Raw genomic sequence first — 25,367 nt, forward strand, 5'->3', positions numbered from 1 at the left:
TCTGTTGAGCAGATTATCCCCCTATGGTTTAGAAGGAAAAAAAAAAAAGACACTGGACTCTGTTTGTATTTATGACCAGACTAAACGTAGATGTCGCGAATGTTGGCGACAAAAATATCTACAGTGGGAACAATGCAGAGTCCATCATCGATGGGATCTTTAGGAGTCCGGGTCCAAGCCCTAACCCAAATTGGAGGGTTGACGAAGTGTACCTCGTGCGGAAACAGAGCGAAATCAGGCCTACAAGGCGACTAAACTGGTATACCCATAGTAATGTGCTATACGCAACTGACTATTTTTCACACGTAATTAAAATTCCATAGAAACACTCTAGATTCAACATGACACACTTGACTTAGGTGACGAACGATGATTTCCAAACCATCTTACATGGTAACATTTCAAAACCCTTCAAGTACAAACATCCTTACTATTCCAATCCATTTCCCATAGCCTACCAATGAATATGCAACCCGTATCTTTCAACACCATAGCTAAGCCATACCAGCTGAACAACATCCAGTTGACTTACACAGCAATTCTACTCTCCGTTCTAGTTCTCACTAGCGAGCATACCCAGTGACCCACTAAAGAAATAATAAACATTCATAGACTCTCACGTTCTGATTGAATTTAACCACGACATATGGTAATTCACCACATTCTCTTTCACATGTTCTTTCATATGTTTCGCTCTCGCACTCTAAACTTACTCTCACGAACTAAACAGAACAGAACGACGCGACGGCTAATCCAAGCTGACACCGACGAACCAATCAGAAGACCGTATGACAAATGGTTGTTAAGGTAACGCCTCCGACGCCAAGTTAGATTGTTTTCCCATATCTGTATTCGATTAAACTCAACTATCTATGTATTGACTAAATTGAAAAGTGTAATTATATAAAACTAAAAGACGAGAAAAATAAAGATTATTCTTATTCCTGAAACCAAAGGATGAGTTTGTTTTAGTAACCATTCGGTACACTGAAAAAATAAATCACATATCACATGGAAAATTTCCATTAGTTTGGCTATATAACTGTTATTGGATTTTCCGATGAAAATTTCTTTGTAAATTTCACATGAAATCGATACGGTATATGGAAAACATTAGGAAACCACATAACTTCTATTAGAAAATCACATAACTTCGCAAAATCTATGTGATATTCCCATATAATTCAATGGATACGCGTATGGAAACAGTCCATGTGAAAATCAGATGAAAACAATGTGAAAACTTTTTTCAGTGTACAGTAACGCATACGGAGAAAGGGGTGCGTGACATTGGACATAAATTCGTTTGGTATAAGGTCGTTTGGCATAAAGACATTTGGCATAATCGAAATACACCCTTCTTAATTATGCCAAACCGTTATGCCAAATATTTTTATGCCAAGTGACCTTATGACAAATGACTTTATGCCAAATGACTCAGACCCCGAAAAAAGACGACTACACCCAAGGACCATCGATAGCCATCGCTGATGGCTGACCTCGTGCTACGACGAGCCGGCATTGTGGAGCTATTTCTTATGAAGATAAACTCCGAGGATCTGCCAGCATGTGAATGCCTGCGGTGGCTACAGGGTAGTCAAGACCAAAACGAAGGGCTCATCGACACCCCGAGAGCGATCCTCCGATATAATGCAGAAGATCTAGGAAACATTACCGAGAGATCAGATGACTATGGGCTCTCGGAATCCAGTTTAGCTTACGGAAAGGACGATCGCGGGGGACACTATTTGATCAATGACCAAAGAAATGGCCGAGATGGCGATTGTCGCGCTAGACGTGAAGAACGCGTTCAACAGTATCAGCTGGTCCGCCATCAAGAGCGCCTTACATTTCCAAGAAGTCCCGGAAAGCCTACATCTGATCCTAGAGAGCTGCTTCCAGAACAGAGTGCTCGTCTTATGACAACGAGACAGGAGAGATCATCGCGAGGGTACCTCACAGGTCAATCCTGAGCCCGGTACAATGGAAAGCGGCGTACGATGGCTTGATGAGGAGGCTCACAATACCACCCAGGGTAAAGCTGGTTGGCTTTGCCGAAGACCTTACGCTAGTGGTCTATGGTGAGTCGATACAGGAGAAAGAGACAGCTGGCACCATAAAACGAAGGCAGTGAACCGTAAATCCGAACAAAAAGCAGTATGACAATTTAATTACTGTTTTCATTACTGATGCGTAATACAACATGGAATGGCCTAACATGCGGAAATTTACACAATTATCAATGGTGTGCTGTGAAAAAGAACGTCCTTTCCCACAATGTACAATGACCGAGAAGATATCTTGCTGACAGATAAAAATATGATACATAATTGCAAGGTGGAAAGAGCACTTAAAAAGTGTCTTGCAGCTTCGAATAGAACTTTCTACGGTTTCCGTAACTCGACAAAGTTCCATAGTTTGACGAAGACCAAATTCGTGTTCTGTAACATACAAATCCCTACGACTGCTGTATACGGTCACGAAACTTGGATGTCGAAGGAAGTTGACATTAGGAAGTGACACAGAATTCTCCATACGACGTAGACTTACAAAAACATATAAACTTACCTCCGAACGCGACCCGCCGTAGAGGGCCCGCTTGATCGCGCCCTGGTGCTCATCGGTCAGCTCCGGGTAGGCTTCCTCCTCCTCTTCCGATTCCTCCTCGTCCAGGACGATGGTGTCAAACTTGAGCATAAAGTCGCCCAGCTTCCGCTCGAACGGGGTCTCATACTCTTGGGTGCTCTTCTTAAGCTCCTTCAAGCTGAAATCAATGCAAGAGGTTTGTCTTCGTGGTGGTTCAACAAATGACGGCGATGGGCGGACCACCGGTTTCGCCGCACTAGTGGTGCTACTTCCCGCGCCGCTCTCAGGAGGTTTTCTTCGGCTGTAGAACCAGTTAGTGAAACCGTTTGAAAGGCTGGACAGCGAAAAGGTAGCCGCAGTCTTCTGAGCAACAGGAGAGCACACACTAGCGACATTCAAAAGTCTTTAAAATACTACAATTGTACGTGTATTGGAAACATGGATGTGCCGTTACTTACTTTTCCCGTTCCTGCGCGATGAGGTCCTTCCGCTGGCTGGAAGTGCTGCCATATTTGCGCTGCACCGTGTCCACGATATCTTCGCGGAACTTGCTATTAGTTTGGAGCTTCTCTTGTAAAGTATTTACCGGGTCCACCACTTGGGCTGTTTCACTGTAAAAATAAGCGACGGAGCAATGAGAAAAAGTTTTGCAGGATTCGGTACTGACTCAACTGTTGTTTGCCTTGGATGTAAGGTACAAAACATTGGATTTTATAGAAAATATACTCGATTAGGCATCCACCGAAAATAGTGACATACAAAAATGTGCTTAGGAAAAAATAGAAGATGCGTTTGACACGAGTCATCATGTCAAATCAAGCTATTCAATAGCCTACTTTACGTATGTTTTCGAAAAGATGATTTTGATCCTTGCGCTCCCTGTAGGAAACAAAATAACAGCGAATTCGCCTGCTGCAGAATCCTCAAGGAATTTCTTTTGAGATTTCTTCTTCCTTCTAATGTTTCTTCATCCTGCAGGAACTCCTTCAGGATTTTTTTTCTGTATGAAATACTCCAAACGCAGTACTAATATTGTATGCTTCGGTAGTGTTATTGCAAAATAAATCTTTAGATTTGAAAAGTCCTAATTCTTTGTACTCTCCATCCGCCAAACAGGCATAATCTATCAAAAGAATACTCACGCTTCGTCATCGGCGGCCAAGCTGTACTGCGTCAAATCGACGGTGGTAAACAAGCTTGTGCGCTTCTTCCGTCCCTCGGCGTCGCTTTCCTCCAGCGACAAATCGAAGACCGGAATCGAACGAATTGCGGCCGAACCACTCGTCGATGGACCAGCTTTTCCTTCGCCGGCCCCAAGGCTGTGATTGATGGCCGTCGACGACGACAGATTGATATCGTCCGACGACAGGAGCAGGGAGTTCTTCCGCGAAGCACTGGCCGACTGTGGCTCTTCCGGCGAGTAGAGATTCGGCAGCAGTCGCTTCAACAGTGCCCGATAGTTGTTCACCTCCGTCATATTGTAGCTCTGGGCAATAATCGAGTTGCGCTTAGCTTGCGGCGCTTGGTGCGACTGCTGCTGAGGTTGTGTCGCAGCTTGCTGCGACTTGAATACGAACGGTTTCTTGAACGTATCGGAAGGACGGCCGTATCCATCGGCAGTGCCATTGGTCAGCTTCGTCCTGATTGGGAACAGCGACGGAACTGGTGCGAGGGAAGGCTTGATTTTTGTCAACGGTGGCGGGTGTCGAAGGGAAGTGCCACCACCGCCGCCTCTGCTACCACTGCCACCACCACCAACACCTGCGCCAAGTCCGGCATTGCTGATCCGACCTCGGTGGTTCTGCTGATGCTGCTGCTGCCGATTGATCCAGTCAATTTCGTCCTCGTCGTCGGAGAATTCAATATCGGCAAACTCGAGCCGCGTCTTGCCGGTGGCACCGAAGTAGGCGCTCTGTTTGTTGCCGCCGCTGTTGGACGCTTCGGACATGATTTTCTTGGAATACACCGGGAGCCTTAATCTGTCCGAGATCGGTTCTGACTTGGAATGAAAATCTGCAAAGCAACAAACAGAAAAAAAATGTTAGAATGGAGAATAACATTTAAACGCATCATGTAATTAAGTTTTGTATATTCTAGGCTTGAAGATAACGTGTTACAAAAATAATATATATTAAAGTAATAAGGCCAAGCTCAGTAGAATCCAAAGATGGTCGTTATAATGGTTTACTTTTCCATCTAATCACTATTTCAAACGTACAAATCTCAAAATAAACTAAACCAGCGCACCGGATCTTCTTATTTTAAGATTATTATTGTCGCGCTTATCTTTTATTAGAGTGTGGCGGCGGTTGCACACTCGCAAGGCATACCGCCGCAGCCGCAGTGACAGTCGCAAGGCAAAACAAAAGAAAATAGTTTTTTTTTTTTTTTGATAGGTTCCTAGCGGCACGCCGACGGACGTAGAAACCTCTCCCATCACTGCGCGCACAAGCGTCTCGCATTTGCGCGGACAACGACAGTTCCCTAGGCCTTTGGATAGGATAGAGAACGTAGTCCTTCAGAAGCAGTTCACCAGCCGTGCACGGAACATGTCGTCCAGTAAGACACTGTTGCGTACTGACTCAGAAGGTTACTGTAGAAGGTGAAAGTTTCGGTTTTGTCATATGGTCGATTTTGTATTTGTTTTTTTTTTGTCACGTCAAGGTTTAAAGAATGTATTTGTTCATATTTATGCTGTGCCCTATAATTCAGTAATCTTTGGTGTGCCTATGATCTGTTAGATAGTCGATGTGTTTGTTATGTCCATTTTCGTTGATCCTCATTTTAGTACTGTTTTTATTATCTTTGTCTTTCGTCCACATCCCTAGCACTATCAGCATCGGTCCAACTAAGTCCATATTAAAGAAAACCTTTCACACACTCAGTCGAAAAATGTAAAAATATCTAAGTTGTCATAAATAGTCTACGTTAGTCAAAGTCGAAGAAGTCAGTTTTTGTCGATTTCGTCTTGATCACACGTTAGCTTCGAATCTATAAGCAACCACTGTTAAATGCTGAACTTCCCACTATTAGTTTCTTAGTTATTTTAAATTGATATTGAAAATTATAGAGAAAATTTAATCACGAAAGCACATCAAATGTTGAGAACTATGTATTAGCAAATTGAATATGCGAGAGCGAGATACTACTAATTATTTCATATTTGAATTTAATTTGTATTTGTATAGTGTATTTGTTAAAAATAACCTAATAGTGGGAAGCCCAGGGAACAGTTCAAAGTCTGCTGACTCAAAAAAGATGCCGAGACTCGTCACAAAACACAAAAATTTGCATTATGATTCACAACGACTCTCGAAACCTTCCCAGACTCAATCGACCGGAACTGTTTTCTGGGTATAGAAACTACTAGGCCCCAGCAGGTCCCTCCTGTTTATCGAGCATTTCTGATAAATCAGCCATACTCCATCTGTAGCAGCCGGTTCGCAATGAACCGTTGGAGGCGCATTAAAGTGTTAAAGGTGATATTTTCATTACAAGAATTACAATTAACATCCTTCACTTTAATACCGTCGAACCCTGTGATCTTGGCCAGGGCAAAACAAAAGAAAATATGTTCCCGCCAAAAACAAAAGCACAAGGGTTCTGAGAAGTGACAGATGTTTATGAATGTATTTGAGATAAACGGTAAGAGTAGGGATGTAGTACCGGTACCGAAAATACCGGTATTACCGACAATTTTTTGTTACCGAAATACCGGTACTGACTGAGCCTTGGTATCGGTATTTTCGGTACTGTGAAATCTCGCGATATGGGCTGAAATCCGGTCATTAGTATAATCAATATGCAATGGAAATAAACGAAAACATTTATTTAAAACCAAGTAATTTGACAAACAAACTTTTCATATATGCAACATTTCTGCAAATGTTAAATGGATTTATTAGATTAGGATAAAACTTGTAGGGTTAGTAATACGGTGGATTTTCGATTGGATATCACCTAGGGGCAGTTATTGTATTGGCTCGGCAATCTTATTTAATTATTAAGCGAACTATAATTTCCTCGCGAGAAAATTGTAGCTTGCTTAATGATTAAATAAGAGTGCCGAGCCAGTACAATAACTGCCCCTTGTTAGATTAGGGTTTCTTTTGTCACTCCTGCAGTTTATAGAATCTGCTGAAAGCATCGTCAAGGAAAAATTAGTTAAATCTGCTTCTGGTTTCTCCTTGTAGCCATCTATCTGAATTTGGTACATGTAAGGATGTTCCTGTTTAATTTTAGACTGACCAAGATACTGTCTGTGAAACTGCGCAGAAGCTCCAAAAACAATTTCATAGGTACAACTCATTTCTTTCTATCATTTTTTTTCATATTTTTTTTGTTTTATTTAGTATTTTATGGATAGCTTTAATGGCACCCCTGAAAACCAGAATTCATATTTGCTTGGTAAATTGAAGATTTTCTGTGCAAAATAGATTATTCTTCATTTCAGTGAAAAATTTCTCAGTACCATTTAGTATGGGGTTTTACGACTGGGAACTTGATGGAAAGGGGGATGGCTTTCTCAGTCTTTGATTCAAGAACGATTTTTATCTACTTCCCGACGTTTCGGCCTAGGGATTTGGCCTTTTTTAAGGGTCGTAGTGTCTACCGATAGACGGGAATGTAGATAAAAATCGTTCTTGAATCAAAGACTGAGAAAGCCACCCCCCTTTCCATTTCTCAGTACCGGTATTTTACCGGTAATACCGGTACTGTCAACCCCAGTACCGAAATACCGGTACTCACCAACAGTGGTCGGTACTGCGACCCCTAGGTAAGAGTGGCTCAATGGAATAAGTGTGCTTGCTGTCAAAACCCATAGTATGGAATTAAATAATTTAAAATCTGGTGACGCTGTTATGATTAGTGACTGTCAAGCTTATAACAGAAACCAGAGGCAGATAATCGTTATATTCTGATTTTTCATGAGACGCATAATACAAGTGAGCAAGAGCATAATAAAAATTACACTATCGCTGGAAGTTTGCTTCTTGAGATTTGTGAGTTTCCGGTGCAACGTTGAACTGGGGTTCAAAGACGTTTGTCTTATTTATGTAACAATGGCATGACGTATCTCTAACCAACCCGGTGTATGTGTATTTTTATCAAAATTCATTTTGAAAATGATATGGAATATGGACCTACGGTTATAATTTTATCCATTTTTTTATTTTTAAGGCAAACATTTTTCATGGAAAACATAGGTATCACACCAACGAATACTTTGAATTCAAAAATTATTATTGTTCTCATCATAAAGAAACCATATTTGTTATTGTTGTTCATATGTAATTTTCAGTTCACTAAGCGAGATTAACGTACTCTACTATATTCGTCGTTCAAAAATGGAATATCAAATAAAATCAAACTCATTCGGTTTCAGGATAATATTTCGAGTGCTTGCAAATTATTTTAAGCGAAAAAGGTGTACTTTATTTTCATTGATTACCTTTAGTTAACTGCTCCCACTTGCCCCAGTGCATTTCAGCATCTGGGGCAAGTGAGACCTTAGAGTAAACAAACACAATTTCATAGTTTGATCTCGCTGTCTTCAGCCTAAAGCGCAGTTTCGAGTTCAAAAGTAATCGCTCAAGAAACTTCTTGAGCTATTCCTGGCAGAAACTTTCTATGGGGACTGCCATTTGAACTGTCATTTCGTCGCAACTGCGTACTGCGATCGCAGAACAAACGGTTTCTTGAGCGATTCAAACAAGGAATTTCCCATGCATCAAGATAGGCTGAGAAATTCCTTCTGAACTGCAAACAGCCCTTAAGTCAAAATTCACACAAAAGTGAAGTAAAAATCGGCGCCTTAAGTAATCAATCGTTGAATTATACTTAATTTTTTCTATTCTGATGATAAAACTGTTGTTGTAAAGTCTTGGGTAGAATATATTTTTTTCGAAACCATCTATTTTTCATATTTTCATCTAAGCAAAAACGAAAAACGAAAAAAAGATATAGAATTCTTTTTTTCGTTTTTCGTTGCATTAGAGCATCGCCACGGGAGTCTTTATCGCTATCCCTATTATACCACTCCTTTTCGGGTGCTATTTTAGGATAGCACCCCACCTTCCCACCAGTGGTTTCTATTTTGGGTTTAGGGGTTTGGGTTTATTGATTTTCCACCGTGCGTTGCTAAAAGTGGTCCTCATTTTTTATCGGACGTAGTACAAAAAGAAACAAATTAAATATGCCCAAACTTTTGATGAATCCTGCATAAAATCACAAAGGCATAAAGAGTCACAGACAAGCACACGTAACACTTCTAACATTTCGTCACAGATAAGCAGACGTCTCCGGTCTCTTTCTAGTCACCTCTCATCATTTTATTTTATAAGAATATTTAAACCAAATATTCTGTAGTTTTCAAATTTCTCGCAGACGGCGCTCACATAATTTTTGCTCCTGTTTCACGTTCGCTCACTACCGGCACCTATTGAGCGTTTTGTGAAATAGCGTGTTTGGCATTGGGAATTATGTTTACATGACGATGATTTTAATAGCAACTTCTTTCAAGTGATACGTTTACTATTCAAAATCATAGTCGCGGAAACATATTCTCCCTATCTAAAAGGACTGAATTTGGTCAATAGAGTGGCCAATCATAAACTAGGTGACAATGTTGAGCGAATGTAAAACTTGAACAAAAACGCTGCGAGCGCCACAGATGGGCTGTTGGCCAACTATTATTTTTTTAAATAAACCGTTGAATCGGTGTACGTGGAAATTATTAGTGTTGTGTATGTTTGTTTGTGATACCTACCTTGATACCTTGTTGGCTACAAAGTAACTTTACTCCAATGCCGAGCGTATAGTAGAGCACCATCTTCGTCGGTCTTGGGCGATGTTCCTCCAGTTTCCCCGAACGTGTAGGGATCGTAGATCTTCTTCAACCGCGTGCAGCCAGCGAGTTCGCGGCCGCCCACGAAGCCGCCTACCTCTACCGGGTTCTCTGCTGAATATTGTTTTCGCTATTCTTTCTTCCGACATTCGCACTACGTGTCCAGCCCACTGAAGTCTGCCGTATTTTATACGTTTCACAATATTCGCATCTTCGTACACTTGGTACAACTCGTGATTCATGCGTCTGCGCCACACTCCATTTTCTTGTTTCCCACCGAGAATTGTCCGCAGCACTTTGCGCTCAAAAACTCCAAAAGCTTTTCGGTCTACCTCCTTTAACGTCCACGCTTCGTGACCGTAGAGGGCAACCGGAAGAATCAGCGTCTTATACAGAGCGAATTTTGTTTGCGTTTGCAAGTTACGGGACCTAAGCTGGCTACGCAATCCGTAAAAGGCCCTATTCGCAGCTGCAATACGCCTTTTCACTTCACGGGAAACGTCATTGTCACATGTCACAAGTGTTCCAAGATAAACAAATTCTTCAACAACTTCAAACACTTCCCCATCAATCACTACCTCAGCACTTACACCACTAGGCCTGCTTCTGTCTCTACCCGCTATCATGTACTTCGTCTTGGTAGAGTTAATCGTCAAGCCTATCCTCGCTGTCTCTCTCTTCAGAGGAGCATAAGCTTCCTCCACTGCCCTACGATCGATGCCGATGAGATCAATATCGTCCGCAAAACCGAGGAGCATGTGCGACCGTGTGATGATAGAGCCATTCCTCTGCACGCCTGACCTCCTAATCGCTCCTTCGAGTGCAATGTTGAACAATAAATTTGAAAGAGCATCCCCCTGCTTCAATCCATCCAAGGTCACAAACGACGTAGACACTTCGTCCGCGATCCGAATACTTGATTTTGATCCATCCAGCGTTGCGCGTATCAGCCTAATTAGTTTCGCCGAAAAACCATGTTCTGACATTATCTGCCAAAGCTCATTTCTTTTCACTGAATCGTACGCTGCTTTAAAATCAATGAACAGATGGTGAGTCTGCAAGTTATATTCCCGAAATTTATCTAGGATCATCCGCAGGGTAAACATTTGATCCGTCGTTGATCGGCCCTCACGAAAACCAGCCTGGTATTCGCCGACGAAGGACTCCTCAAGAGGTCGCAGTCTGTTGAACAGGACACGCGACAGTATCTTATACGCCGAATTTAAAAGGGTAATCCCTCTGTAATTGGCACACTCCAGTCTGTGCCCTTTCTTGTAGATTGGGCATATGAGGCCATCCAACCAACTAGTGGGCAATTCTTCATCCTCCCAAATCTTTATAATAATCTGATGGATTGATTGATGTAGCTGCTCGCTTCCGTGCTTAAGAAGTTCGACCGGGATCTCGTCCTTCCCAGCAGCCTTGCTGTTTTTCAGCTCCTTAAGGGCCTTTTTAACCTCATCCAGTGTTGGTGGTTCCACTGCTTGACTGTCATCCATTATGTTTATCCTGTTCCTGGGTGCTCCTTCGCTGCTACCATTCAACAAATCTTCGAAGTGCTCCTTCCACCTGGCTGCCACCATTGTTTTGTCTGTCAGCAAATTTCCTTCCCGGTCATTGCACATGGCGGGCACTGGCGCAGTCTTGTGCCGCGCGCCATTGACAGTTGCATAAAATCTCCGCATATCGTTCCTGTCCATACTTTCCTGCGCTTCAGCAATAACACTCTCTTCGTGTTGCCGTTTTTTCCTGCGGTGGATTCGTTTCTCTTCTGCTCTTGCAACCCTGTACCGCTCTCTGTTCTGCCGGGTACCGGCCACTAGCATTCGACTTCTGGCGGCATTCTTTTCGTTCGTCGCTCGTTGGCAGTCCTCGTCAAACCAACCATTACGTTGGCGTCGCTGAGCGGTACCAATCACCTCTTGCGCTGTTGTTGTCACTGCTTCGTGGATACTTCCCCACAAGCTGTTGACATCTCCAGATCCGTTGGTCTCTCCTATCCTCTCGTCTAGCTTCTGATGGTACTGTGCAGCAACCCCTTCGGCTGACAAGCGCTGGATATTGAAACGCATCGTCCTGTTGTTTCTTGAACTCGTGACGCTGGATAATCGCGCCCGAATTTTAGCGGCTACAAGATAATGATCCGAGTCTATGTTCGGGCCTCTGTAGGACCTCACATCTATGACGTCCGAGAAATGTCGCCCGTCGACCAGCACGTGGTCTATCTGGGAGCAAGTGTCACCACTCGGGTGTCGCCAGGTGTGTTTTCGGATATTCTTACGTGCGAAGTAGGTACTGCTGATTGCCATCCCTCTAGCAGCAGCGAATGTCACAAGGCGCAGACCATTATCATTGGTAACAGAATGAAGGCTTTCCGTTCCAATGACAGGCCGAAAGAAACTTTCTCTGCCGATCTGCGCATTTGCATCTCCGATGACTATTTTGACATCTTGTTTTGGGCACTCTCCGTAGGCCTTATCAAGGCTCTCATAGAACTCATCCTTCATGTCATCGGGTTTGTCGTTCGTTGGCGCATAGATGCTGATCAGGCTGTAGTTGAAGAACTTGCCCTTCATCCTCAACACACAGATTCGGTCGCTTATCGGCTTCCACCGAATAACTCGCTTCATCTGCTTCCCGATCACTATAAAGCCAACTCCACGTTCTGCCTTATCGCCGCCGCTGTAGTAGATGTGGTACTTGAATGAAGTGTTGGCGATGGGATCCACCGCTCGGAATTCGCGTTCTCCAGTTTTGGGCCAGCGTATCTCCTGGATAGCGGCCACATTAACGCCGACATTACGCAGTTCACGAGCCAGGAGCCCAACACGTGCGGGTTCATTCAAAGTTCTCACGTTCCAAGATCCGACTTTCCAATCGTTGTCCTTTATTCGTTGCCGGGTCTGTTGCCGTTGAATCAATCCGTTTACTCTACTATTGCTTTTCTGGGTGTTTGAAGGTTTTCAGCAGGCTACCTTACCGGGGCCGCGCTGCCTACATTGCGTTGAAGGGGCTGCCTTCTTAGGTATAGCTGACGCAATACAGCATTTCATACTCAGCCGCTGGATGCCAGAACAGACGCTGTTTGAGCCGCACCTCCTTGGTGAACAGACGCTCGGATCGTACCTCCTCAATCTAGCTGAAGTCAGAAGGACAACAGTGCCCAGGCTGCACTACCAGCTAAGCACACAACTCTTAGCTGGCGGTCTTTGTCATCGTTTGACCCGTGGAAGCATGAGGTAGGAACTTGTGAGGACCAGAGCTATGTTAGATGCTCTCCTTATCGACTCACCGTTTTGCAGTGTTTGTGATAGGGTGCTGGAAAACATCTAGTCACGTAAGACAAAATGCATCAACATTCACCTCTTGCTTTATTGATCCGCTGCTGTTCATTTTCAACACCACTGCTCAGCTCGCTTCACCGCAAAAAGTAAATAAAGAAAATGACGTCACACAAACCATCGAAATAGCAACTCAGTGCAAGATTTGAATGGGTCACCAAATGTGGAAACCCATCGCTAATCCTATGTCCTATGCGTTCTTATTTTTTATTCCCGTTTAGATACCACCGATGTGAACATGGGTCCCTAGTCAGGGCCCGGAAATAGGAATAAGGACCTAGATAGGGACGCCCGTGGCGATGCTCTTATGTATGAGTTTTTCTAAGTGTTAAGGAACCGGCCAGTATGAAAATATTGGAAAACGACTTATTCAAATTTCACGATTTATAAATCTTTATTTATTGATCGGAAAATTATGTAAGGGAAAACATATCATCTGGAAATCTTGGAAAAAACGGTTGGCGAGATTCATTAACTACGTTATATGAAAAGCAAGTTTGGAAATCTTCCGGCATTTAACTTTATGGTGCTGTGTGTATAAAAAAAAATCGAATTGTTTTGCACAAGATACTAAGGTTAAATCAACTTTTTTCTCAGTGATTCGTTAGTATGTATGACGTAATTTATGCACGATGCCACAAAACACTTCCAACATAAATCGCTTAACATAGTTATTCGTATAAGCTATTTATAATTTATGCTACCTTACACATATGCAGCACATATATTAAACCATTTGTACAAACATTCCGAATGAGTCCCATTTACCCCGTGATACGGAGTAAATTAAGATCTGCTCCACTTTTCACTATAGAATGTAAAAAATTTGAAACAGTTTTAATGTCCGTTATTAAGAAGAAATCTACCAACAAAGTCTTTTAGAACCGTTGGAATTATAAAATTAATTATGTTTAGAATTTTTTGGCATGACAAAACCAAACTTGCCTTTTTTTAGGTCCCACTTGCCCCGGGGTACCTTATTCCTATTACCAAAGTGTCAAAATAGTGGGCTACGGTTAGCGGGCAAGAGTTCGAATAAGTCACTCACACACAAAAAGTGTTGTAACTCAAAATTGAAAAGACATTTGGCGTAACTTTGTTCAGCAAAATTTGAGCTTATGGATGGTAGAATCACCACACGGTATTCATTTACTTTTATTTGCTTCGACTTTTTGAAAAAAAAATGAATTTTCAATTCAACTATGGTCGAACTTTTGCCCCACCTTACTCTAAACAGTAGCTCTATCTTTCCTCTTTTCAACAACGTTTCGTTATGAGGGAGTTTTAGAAGGAACTTTCGAGTTATAACAGTCCAAATGTGCCAACATTTGACCAAAATCGAGGGATCCGAAAAAAAAATCGTGTGGCTCTAACTAACGGGGGACCCATTAATTTGAGTAACCAAATGCATTTCCTTAATGCTTTGGCAAGGACTCAGGAAATCCGCACCTCAAGCATTTTTAAAGACAAGGTGTAAATAGCGTAAATGCCTGCGAAGTGGTAGAAGAATTCTTCTATCTTGATTCCTTGCCAACGACTGACAACATCGTGAGCTATAAAACACCGACGCAAACCGACGTACATGACACATGGACCTTACTGGACTTGCAAGCACTTTTTACTCAAAAACCTCGCTAAGTATTCCTCCAGATTACCAGTTCAAGCTTATCATAGAATTTTACCAAATAACAAATTTTGTAATGTTGTTCATAAAATACAAATGCAACATGCCAAATTTTCCAGATATGCCGGAACCGGTTTTGGTAAGGAAAAAAAAGGCCTTTGTAGAACCACATGCTGCTGGGTGTTTGTTCCAGTTTTTTTTTCGAGGATTCCTCCACGAATTCCTCCAGGGATTCCCAAAGGAATGTGAATAGAGATCCTTTTCGGTGTTTCTGCAAGTGTTCCTACAGAGATTTCTTTAGGGATTTCTTCATAAATTCCTTTAAGAAATCCACTAGAGATTGCTCCAATAATTAGGAATATCTTCCAGAAACCCTTTTAGAAAACTTTACTAGAGACTATCTAAAAATTAATACAGGAATTCTGTAAAACATTGTACAAAATACTCTTTTGGAAGTCCATCCCAAAATTCCAACAATAATTCGTCCAGAATTTATTGCAGACATGGATTCCTTCATATTTTTTTTAGGTATTCCTAGGTATTCTAGGTAGAAATTCTTCCAGGAATTTGTTAAGAAAGCTTTTCTCGGATTTCTTAAGGAATTCTTCATGGGATTTCTTCAGGAATTTCTCCAGATTTTCCTCCAAGAATTCCTAATGCGATTCACCCGGAAATTTCTTCTTTGTTTCTTTCAGGAACAACTCCAGGCATTATTTTAAGAATTCTTCCAAGGAATCCTCCAGGAACTCTTTTAAGAATTCCTCAAAGAATTCAGAACTCCTCTAGGAATTAATCCATTATTTCCTCCAAGGACTGTTTAGGAATCCCTTAGGAATTCCCCTTGAAATTACTTCCGGGATTCCTTCTGGAGTTTCTTCAGGAATTCATCTAGGGAGTTCTTCAGAAACTGCTACAGGTATTCCTCCAGGAACTCTTCGAAAGATTCCTTCAGAATTTCTCCGAGAATTCCATCTGCGATTTCTTCAGGAATTTTTCCTAGTGCAGTAGACGTTCGATAAGTGTTTACGTTTCACTTAGCGAATGAAATCCGATAACTGCAACAACTGACAGACGTCAAAGAACTGTGAGTTGCTCAGAATGCAGCCAATGTGCATACGGAAAACATCGCACTGCAACAAAAGTGCATGCGAAAAAACATCGCATCAATGTTGACATTTCGTTTTGACGAATAGTGGTGCGATAACTACAAAATTGTTGCAGTTAGCGGACTTGCAGTTAAAAAGCATTGCCGTTAAAGCGTTTGCACCGAGCGAACGTCTACTGTATTCTTCTACGAATTCCTTAGAAGATTCCTCCAGAAATTTCTTCACGAATTCCTCTAGGAGTTCTTCCAGAAATTGCTGCAGGAATTTCTCTAAAAAATCATCCTGGAGTTCCTCCAGAGATTCCCCCAGAAATTCCGCCAGAGATTCCTCCAGGAGTTCCTCTGGAGATTCCTTCAGGCATTCCTCTAGGGTTTCCTTCAGGGATCCTTCCAAGAATTCCTACAGGAATTCTTTCAGGGATTCCTCTAAAAGTTTCACCTAGGAATTCCTACAAGGATTTTTCCACAGACTCCTACAGGAATTCCTCCAAAGATTTCTCCAGGAATTACTTTAGGGTTTCCTCCAAGAATTCCACCAGGAATTGTACTAAGCATTCTTCCAGGAATTAATCCTGGGATTCCTCCTTGGATTCTTGCAGAGATTTCTTCAGGCAGCATTTTTGCGATTCCTCCAGGAATTGCTTTATGGACTCCTCCAGGAATTCCCCAGTTTTTCAGGAGTGCCTCCTGGGATTGCTTCAGGAATTCTTCCTGGGATTCCTCTAGGAATTCATGCAGGCAGTCTTTCAGGAATTCCTCCAGAAATTACCCCAGAAATTTCGTCAGAGATTTCTCCAGGAATTAATCTAGGGATTCCTTCATAAATTCTGTTTGTAATTCATCCAGGAATTTCTCCAAGAAATCCTTCAGGTATTCCTACAGGATTTTCCCTAGGAATACCTTCTGAAATTTTTCCAGAGATTACATCAGGAATTCTTCCAGATTTTCCTCCAGGAATTGCTGCGGGGGTTCCTCCAGAAATTCCGCTAAGAATTCTTCCAGATTTTTTTTAGGGATTTCTCCACGAATTTCTCCAAGGATTTCTTCAGGGTGGCCACACAAAATCAAAATTGAAATTCCCGCATTTTTCCCGACTTTTTCCCGCATTGATTTTAAATTTTCCCGACTTTTCTTTATGTACTCCATGCTCCATAGGTAAAACAACCAAGAATCCAAACTTTTGAGTGGATCCATAAAACTTACAGGAATATTTACAGTGCCATTGTGATACTGTGACAATTTAACAATATTTTGGAGACGTTAATATCAAAAGAAAGTTACATGTAAAACATGCTTGAAATTTGCTTCTTATTCTGGATGCCTTGTAACGCAAACCTATACTTGAAAATATTTGTGTTGGAATTTCCAAAAAATGAAATTGTGAACAGATCTTTACCGTACGGCAAATCCTCCAGAAATGCCGTGAATACCAGGTCCCAACGCACCACCTGTTCATCGACTTCAAAGCGGCATACGATAGTATCGACCGCGCAGAGCTATGGAGAATCATGGACGAAAACGGCTTTCCTGGGAAGCTGACTAGACTGATTAAAGCAACGATGGACGGTGTGCAAAACTGCGTAAGAGTTTCGGGTGAACTATTCAGTTCATTCGTATCTCGCCGGGGACTGCAACAAGGTGACGGACTCTCATGTCTACTCTTCAACATCGCTCTGGAAGGTGTGATGCGACGAGCCGGGCTCAACAGCCGAGGAACGATTTTCACAAAATCCGGTCAATTTGTGTGCTTTGCGGACGACATGGACATTATCGCTAGAACATTTGGAACGGTGGCAGAACTGTACACCCGCCTGAAACGCGAAGCAGCAAAGGTCGGTGAATGCCTCAAAAACAAAGTACATGCTGGTAGGCGGAACCGAAAACGACCGGATCCGTCTGGGTAGTAATGTTACGATAGACGGGGATACTTTCGAGGTGGTGGAGGAATTTGTCTACCTCGGATCCTTACTGACGGCTGACAACAACGTGAGCCGTGAAATTCGGAGGCGCATCATCAGCGGAAGTCGGGCCTCCTACGGGCTCCAGAAGAAACTGCGGTCGAAAAAGATTCACCCACGCACCAAATGCACCATGTACAAAACGCTGATAAGACCGGTGATCCTCTACGGGCACGAGACATGGACCATGCTCGAGGAGGACCTGCAAGCACTCGGAGTTTTCGAGGGACGCGTGCTAAGAACGATCTTCGGCGGTGTGCAGGAGAACGGTGTGTGGCGGAGAAGAATGAACCACGAGCTCGCTGCACTTTACGGCGAACCCAGCATCCAAAAGGTGGCTAAAGCCGGAAGGATACGTTGGGCAGGGCATGTTGCAAGAATGCCGGACAACAACCCTGCAAAGCTGGTATTTGCAACGGATCCGGTTGGCACAAGAAGGCGTGGAGCGCAGAGAGCACGATGGGCGGACCAGGTGGAGCGTGACTTGGCGAGCATTGGGCGCGACCGAGGATGGAGAGCGGCAGCCACAAACCGAGTATTGTGGCGTACTATTGTTGATTATGTCTTGTTTTAAATGTGATGTTGAACAAATAAATGTATGTATGTATGAAATTGTGAACTCCTTAAGAAATGCTTGATGAAGTTCCAATGAAAAACATCTAGTCGGTTATGTAATACTCTTTAATGAAATCTTTATTGGAGTTTTTTTTCGCTATCCCAGGAATTCTGAAGGTGTGAAGGATGACATTATTGACGTAATTCTGTAATAATTCCTATAGGCAGAATTATTGGAGTATTTTTTGGTGAAATTCTTCTAAAAATTTCCTAACAAATTTCCTGGAGGAAGTTTATTGCAAAAACATTGAAATAAATGTCTGTGATATTTTCTCACATACCATGAAAGGAAATCTATTTAAAAATTTAAATATAAAATTATTATTAAATTCCGTTATATTAACAGGTTCATGTACAAACCGCCAGATTTAAAATTATTCGAAATTTATTAGATAACACACAACACAGTTTACTATGTCATATATATGAAGGGTTTTCACAAGGACTCTCTGGCGATTTATGTCAAAACTCTTGGAAATTTTCTAAAGAAACTGGCTTTTGAAGATACATTTAGATAAAAAAAATGCAGATCTCTGATATTTTATCTGTTCTATTCTCAGATACAATCTATTCATTTAACAGATAAGTTCCGTTCTATGAGAGCACTCAATTCATTAGATTTTTTCTCAAAATTTTTGAAAATATTTAGGGATTTTCATAAAAGGTTTTCTTTTCATAAACAATTTCTAGCTGAATTTGTAGGGAAACTCTCAAACCCTGAAAAACAACATTTTGACATTTCTGCCGCAATTTGTAAGGCTCTTCTTAGATTCTGAGCTTAATTTCTAACTACATAGTCCCATTTTTTTAAAGAACCCATTTGGAAACTCGTGAATATTTTTTGATAGAAAAATAAATTTAACCAATTATAATACAGACGGTTTTGAGCAACATTTTAATTACCCAGGAATTAACCATTGGATTAACCCAGGTTAACTAAAAAAACATCAGATATACCTACAAGGAATGGGCTTAACATTATTTCAGTATAAGAGGTGTCAAAAGACATACAAAATTTCAGGACAATGTTTCGTCAACAAACACCAACCCCAAGAAGGACAAAAAGCAATTCTTAAGATGTGCATTTGGAATGAAGGTTAAAAACTCCTCTACAGTTCTCATATGTCTGTACTAAGGAACGTTTTCCGTTGGTTACACCAGGTATTCCTTCATGAGGCAGGCCATACATTGCAAGATTCAATAAAAACAATCTAGAGAATCCTGTCTTCTGGTTTTCAATTTACAGTTTTTTTTCGTTTTAAAGTCAGTAATTGCAAGGATTCTAGGTACTTATTTATAAATTTATCCAGTGATTCTACAAATCGTTACACATAAAACACTTCAAGATTTCTTCCCAATTCTTCCGAGACGACTGAATTATTAACTCTGCCGCTCTACGTTCAATTATGCGTAAAGCGGCACTAATGCTTTTAGTAATTATTCCGATTTTTTTAATGCCACTATACGAAATTGTTAGTATGATGGCTTTGATGATTGCAGGGAGCTTTTCTATGAACTCATTCTGAAATTTCTAGAAATAGTCCTTCACTAGCGGATTAAGGAATTATTTCAAAAAAATTCAATGAAAACATTAATTGAAACTTGTCTTAAAGCTCAGCCAGATATTTTGGTAAAAAATCCTAACTACTACAAGGAACTACTACATAACCAAGCTGGATAAAATCTCTAAAATTATGTCAATAATTTCTCCTTGGTCTCAGTCAGAAAATCTTTTTCAAAGTTCGTCAACATACAAAATCTCACCGACAATTCTCTGATTACCATCAGAATTCCAATGGGGTTTCAGCTAAAATAAATTTTCTCAGTTTTTCTGGCAATAGACAGTCAAAACTCCGCAAAATCGATTAATTGTACTCGAACTGGATTTCTTGACAAATAGCTTTGTGAGTAATTCTATGGAAAATCATTGAATGAATTTCCAACGGAATTCATACTCTTCTAGTAAAAATAATAGTTTTTTTGCCAAAGATTTTGATGATTTCTGGTTAACTATATAATTAAGCTATGATTAACCATGTATCAGTATGTCTGCTTCAGAGGCACGTTCTCCTCCATTCAGGAAATTTGTACCAAGTAACAAACTATTTTTTTTAAGAAAATGTTACAGCATTCTATGGCGCTTCTTATAAATTCATTAAAAGTTTGACTAGGTACCAAATATTTTAGCGTTATTAGACGTTTTTTTTTAGAAAATTGTGATTTTAAATATGTTTGTGCCTAAATTTAAGATCTAATCGTTGACTCGACCATCCAGATATTGAAAACCTGTCACCCGAATAATCTCTATCGAACAAGAAATAACTCGAAATTCAGAAACCAATGTTCTTCTGTGTCATTTGTATGTTAAAATTACTGCGTGAGGTTTCTGAAACTGTGTAAGTATCTGGATTTGAAGTGAGTCAAGCGCTAAATCTAGGTTTGAGTTTAAATTGTGGACGCGTCACACATCATTTCAAAAATTCCCGATCATAAACAAAATTCCCGACTTATTCCCGCATATTTCCCGATGAATTTCAATTCCCGACTTTTTCCCGCATTTCCCGAATTTCCCGAGTCTGTGGCCACCCTGTTTCTTCAAAACTTTCTCCAAGGATTTCTTCAAAAATTCCTTCGAGGATTTTTCCAGGAATGCCTCCAGAAATTCCTCTAGAAATTTCTCAAGGGATTACTTTCAGAAATTTTTTTCCAGAGTTCCTCTAAAGATTCCTCCAGAAATTCAACCAGTATTGCTTCAAGAATTCCTCTAGTGGCTTCTCCAGCAATTCTTTCAGGTATTCCTTCAGCAATTCCCGCAGGAAACTATCCATTTATGTCAGCAATTTCTCCAGGAACTTCTCTGGGGATTTCTTAAAAAATTCTTCCAGAAAATTCTCCTGCAAAAACCTTCAAGAATTTTCAGGAATTCTTCCGGGCATTTCTCCAGAGATTCCTTCAGGAATTGCTTCAGGGATTCCTCCAGGCATTTTCCCAGGGATTCCTCCAGGAAATCCACCAGAAATTTCTCCAGGTTTTTTTTTTACAAATACAAAAATAATCCTAGATTCCACTAGAGATTCCTCCAGAAATTCATCCAGTAATTCATTTAAGAATTTTTCTAGGAATATCTCCAGGAATTCTACCAGGATTTTATCCAACAATTTCTCTAGGAACTTCTCCAGGAGATATTCTTCCAGGAATTGCTTTAAGGATTCATCCAGGGGTTTCTCCACGAATTTCTCCAGGGATTTTCCCAGAGATTCCTCCAGGAAATCCTCCAGAAATTCCTTAAAGGATTCTTCCAGGAAATTCTCCTGGAACTTCTCAAGGGATTTTTTATTCAAATTCCATGAATTCATTCCAGAATTCCTCTGGAAATTTCTCCAAAAATTCCTCCAGGAATTGCTCCAAGAATTCATCCAGGAATTTCTTCAGAAATTCTTGGTGGGTCTCATCCAAGAATTATTCCCAGGAATGCCTCTAGGATTATCTCTAGATTTTTTTCCAGAAATTGTCTCAAGGATTCGTTCAGGAATTCTTTCAGGGATTCCTCCGAGAATTCCTCCAAGGATTCCTTTATTTTTCTAGGATCTCTCTAGGAGTTCCTCAAAAGATTTCTCCAGAAATTTCTCTATAGATTCCTCCCAGAATTTATCCAGGAATTTCATGTATACTTTCAGAAATTCCTCAAGGGCGGATTGCTCCGGGATTTCTTCCAGAGATTGCTTCATCCATACATCAGGAATTATGTGATTTCTTCAGAAATTCCTCTCAGTTTCTTTTCAAAAATTCATTTAGGAGTTCCTGCAGAAATTTCAGAAATCCTTCAATCATATTTTCCAGGCATGTACCCAAGAATTTCTCCAGGATTACCTGATATTTTTTTTTTAATAACTTCAAGAATTTCTAGGGGAATTTCTCCAGCGAATATAAATGGAAGATATTTTGAAAAAAAATGCATATGGGAACCAGGAAATTATCCAGGGATTCCTACAGGAATCCTTTCAGAAGTTTTTTTTTCAGCAAATTACTCAAGGATTCTATTGAATTCTTACAATAAGCGAAGCAATAAATGCTCCAGGTATTCTTCCAAGAAACACACATGCCATAAAAGAGTCACGGCAGCGCTGGTTTTGGTTGCGTAGGAGTCACTGTGACTTATTTTAAACATGTAAGTTACTTACATGCTAAAAGCACTTTCAGACATTTCTCCAGGAAATCCTTCAGAAATTCACCCAGGGAAGACTCTTTCGGAATTCTCCCAGGGATTCCTCCCGAAATTTCTCTAGGAAATGCATCAGGAATTCTTCTAGGAATTATTTCTGAAAGTCCTCCAGACTTTTTTTTAAATAAATTCCAGGTTTTTATTTAAATTCTATTATTTGAGAGTTCTTCGGAAATACCTGCAGGAAATTCTTCAAGAATTTCTCCAGGAATTTGCTTTAGGAATTCTCATAGGAATAACTCGAAGGTTTCCTCCAGTGATAGTTTCAAGGCTCTTACGAGAGCAGAATACTTTCAAAAGTTGTTCCAATGATCTTTTCGGGATTACGCTGCCGTTCTACGCATAATTGTCCCATGTTTATAAGAATTTCCATTACAACAGGGGACAATGGGGCGTAGAACGGCAGTACGATAATTGACATCTCTAAAGGATTATGCTCTGAGATGAGTATGTATATAAAACCATCTTTAGGGAGGCTAGGATGGACTAGGAACAATTGAACTGAAGGTTTATTCTTAGAGGAATAGAAATTCATGACATTCCAAGATTGTTTTCTTGACGATTTTTTTTTTTTGCATTAGTTGACACTAAACTCATAAAAATGTCAAGAAAAAGTGCACCGCAGCATGTCTACATTCTGCAAGCTGAATTATTGTTACATATATTGTAGATTAAAAGCATTCTTTCATGCTTACGCATAGTTTCTATAGTTTAGGGAAAACAAATGTTCCACAAAAGGCGTAATGACAACAGATTGGGCGGTCGCGAGAGCCAAGTTTGAGAAATGATGTACTATAACAGTATTTTATGATTAATCACAACATAGGTAAATGTTTTCTCAATTCAAGTTCACTGTTCAAAAAATTAAAAATTTCGAAAGGCGATTATCTTTAAATTCAGCTTTCTCCTGCTAATATAATTAATTTTTCGTTTGCTTCAATCGCCTGATGGGAAAGTGCCAATACATTTTTCCTTTTTTTGATACGATCTGTCTCCAGATGTCAGGAAATGATCGAATGCTCTATTTTTAAGGATTAGCTCTGCAAAATTCACATTGAAAAGCTGGACTGCGTGGGTGGATAAACGAACGATGACAGGTATTTCAATTGTCGGCGTCCCTCTCAAAGAACAAAACTTTGATAATATTTGCGCGCTATACTGTCTCATAACATTATCTTATTGTTCTACTACACGAAACTCAAAAAAGCGACCCTTAACAAGCAAACGTAAAGCAGTGTCGTGGTACTTACCATTACTCAACGGCGTCGAGATGAATTTGGGGAAATCGTCCGTGATTCGACGATATTTGGCAAAAGAAATTGTTGATGCTTCTGACGGTTCCTCGCTGCCAAAAAAAGAATAACAAGAGAAAAGGGGAAATTTTCAGTTTTCTTTTGGGCAATAAATCGCCGCGCCACGCCACGCCGGTACCTCTAAAGGTGCGGTGGTTTGGCGGCCGAGGAGAGTGTATCATCTTCTATCCTATCTAATATGTATACGCATATCGCTGCTCTATGGGAGCAGCGGGCAAGCGGAGGAGGTGTATGAAGTAGGTAACAGTATCAACGAGGAAAGCCGGTAGACGACGAATCGTGCATGCGCCGAATGCACACAATTTCAGCGGTTCTCAATCGGTTATTCGTTGTGAGCGTTGCGTATAGCTTGATAAAGATTGCACTTGGATCTAAGGGACAGTTTCTTCAGCCTGGCTTAAGCATTAAACCAGGTTTAACTATATGGGTAAGCCTGGCTTACCAGTTAAACCGAGGTGAACAAATCTACCCTAAATGATTAAAGGTGGGATAGTCTCAGTATATAGTAATGTAACGAGAATATAAATAATATGAAACGAGCTCACCAATGATCAAGATTTACGATGTTTAAGTTGAAGAAGTTATCATTGATGGAATCGACTGATTAAAAGCAGTTTCCTTTCAGAGGAAACGTTCGCATTGAAAAGGTATTCATTGTACTCCATCATTCACTCGCCATACAGTGAGTATATTTCCCCTGAGAAGTTTTAAGTTTTGAACGAGAAAACTGCTTTCGAATTTGCAATGTTGGCACTTATGTCAATGACGACTTGTTCAATCTTAAGAATCGTTCACACAATGCACAATTGTGTGACAGTTACATATCAAATCATACAAAAATCCGTAATCGGATTCATATCATCACATACAAACGAATCAGCGTGCTAAATATTCACCATGTGATAGCTGAGTCGGCAGTGGCCAGTCAATGCTTTGACCAGCATGCTGCAATTCTGCTTTGACAGATTTGATAGATACTTCGCCACCCCTAGAGATGGCTCAGTACACTACAATTTTGTGTGACGACATGTCTCCAAACTATTCCAATATTGTTAGTGTGTTGGACAGGATCCATGATGCGAACGTTTATAGGTAATCATACCATCTACCCAAAGTATCTGTACGCACGAATCTCAATGGGAGATTGAGAAAAGTTGACTATGAGCATATGAAAATTCCGAGAGCTTGAGACTCGCGATGTTACTGTGCATCACATTGGCATTGCGAGTCTCAATGAGACATCTCAATGAGACAGAATGAGACAAGCTCCACGTACAGCTTGTTATTACCCGATAACGTGAATACCATTTTAATTTACACTCGAATCCTTCACTAAAATTACAATTTCCATATGACGTTCAGCTGGGATTGAATTTACTTTATCCGGGAGTGCAGAAGCTTTAGATCATAAGTACGACGAGGCGGATATGATACAGTTGGAGGTTGTTTTACGACGGGGAAGCAGGTAAGGGGAATAATCCTTGCAGGAGCTTCTTCCCAACTGACGTATGTCCATGTTGTTCTGGGAGACTGCGTAAGAGTGTTGGTAGTATTCGTTCGGTCAGCTCGTGTGCGATTTTCTGAGCGTGTTCTGTTTGACCAACGGACAAGGATGAAGGCTCGCTTGAGTTGAAGAAAAATGGTGCCTTTGGATTGATTATAATTTTCATTTTCATTTTCATTTTGCAGCATTTGGTGGGGCAATGAGAGCGCAAGTCAGTCCAAAGCCGATGATAAGGAGGGGTAATGGCTGAAT

At 40.9% G+C, this 25,367-nt stretch overlaps 1 protein-coding gene across 1 annotated transcript in view; it reads right to left on the bottom strand.

The window, feature by feature from the left end:
* LOC109427421 (sentrin-specific protease 1) overlaps positions 1–25,367 on the bottom strand; it is a 49,515-nt gene that overhangs the window by 12,472 nt on the left and 11,676 nt on the right. Inside the window, exons 2-5 of the mRNA XM_029855877.2 lie at positions 23,549–23,643; positions 3,729–4,599; positions 3,045–3,197; positions 2,569–2,764 (exon numbers count right to left, since the gene is read on the bottom strand). Coding sequence (XP_029711737.1) covers positions 2,569–2,764; positions 3,045–3,197; positions 3,729–4,599; positions 23,549–23,643 — 1,315 coding nt within the window. The remainder of the gene's footprint in view (positions 1–2,568; positions 2,765–3,044; positions 3,198–3,728; positions 4,600–23,548; positions 23,644–25,367) is intronic.

The sequence above is a fragment of the Aedes albopictus genome, chromosome 1 (genome assembly GCF_035046485.1).
Source record: "Aedes albopictus strain Foshan chromosome 1, AalbF5, whole genome shotgun sequence".
NCBI classification, from domain to species: Eukaryota; Metazoa; Arthropoda; class Insecta; order Diptera; family Culicidae; genus Aedes; species Aedes albopictus.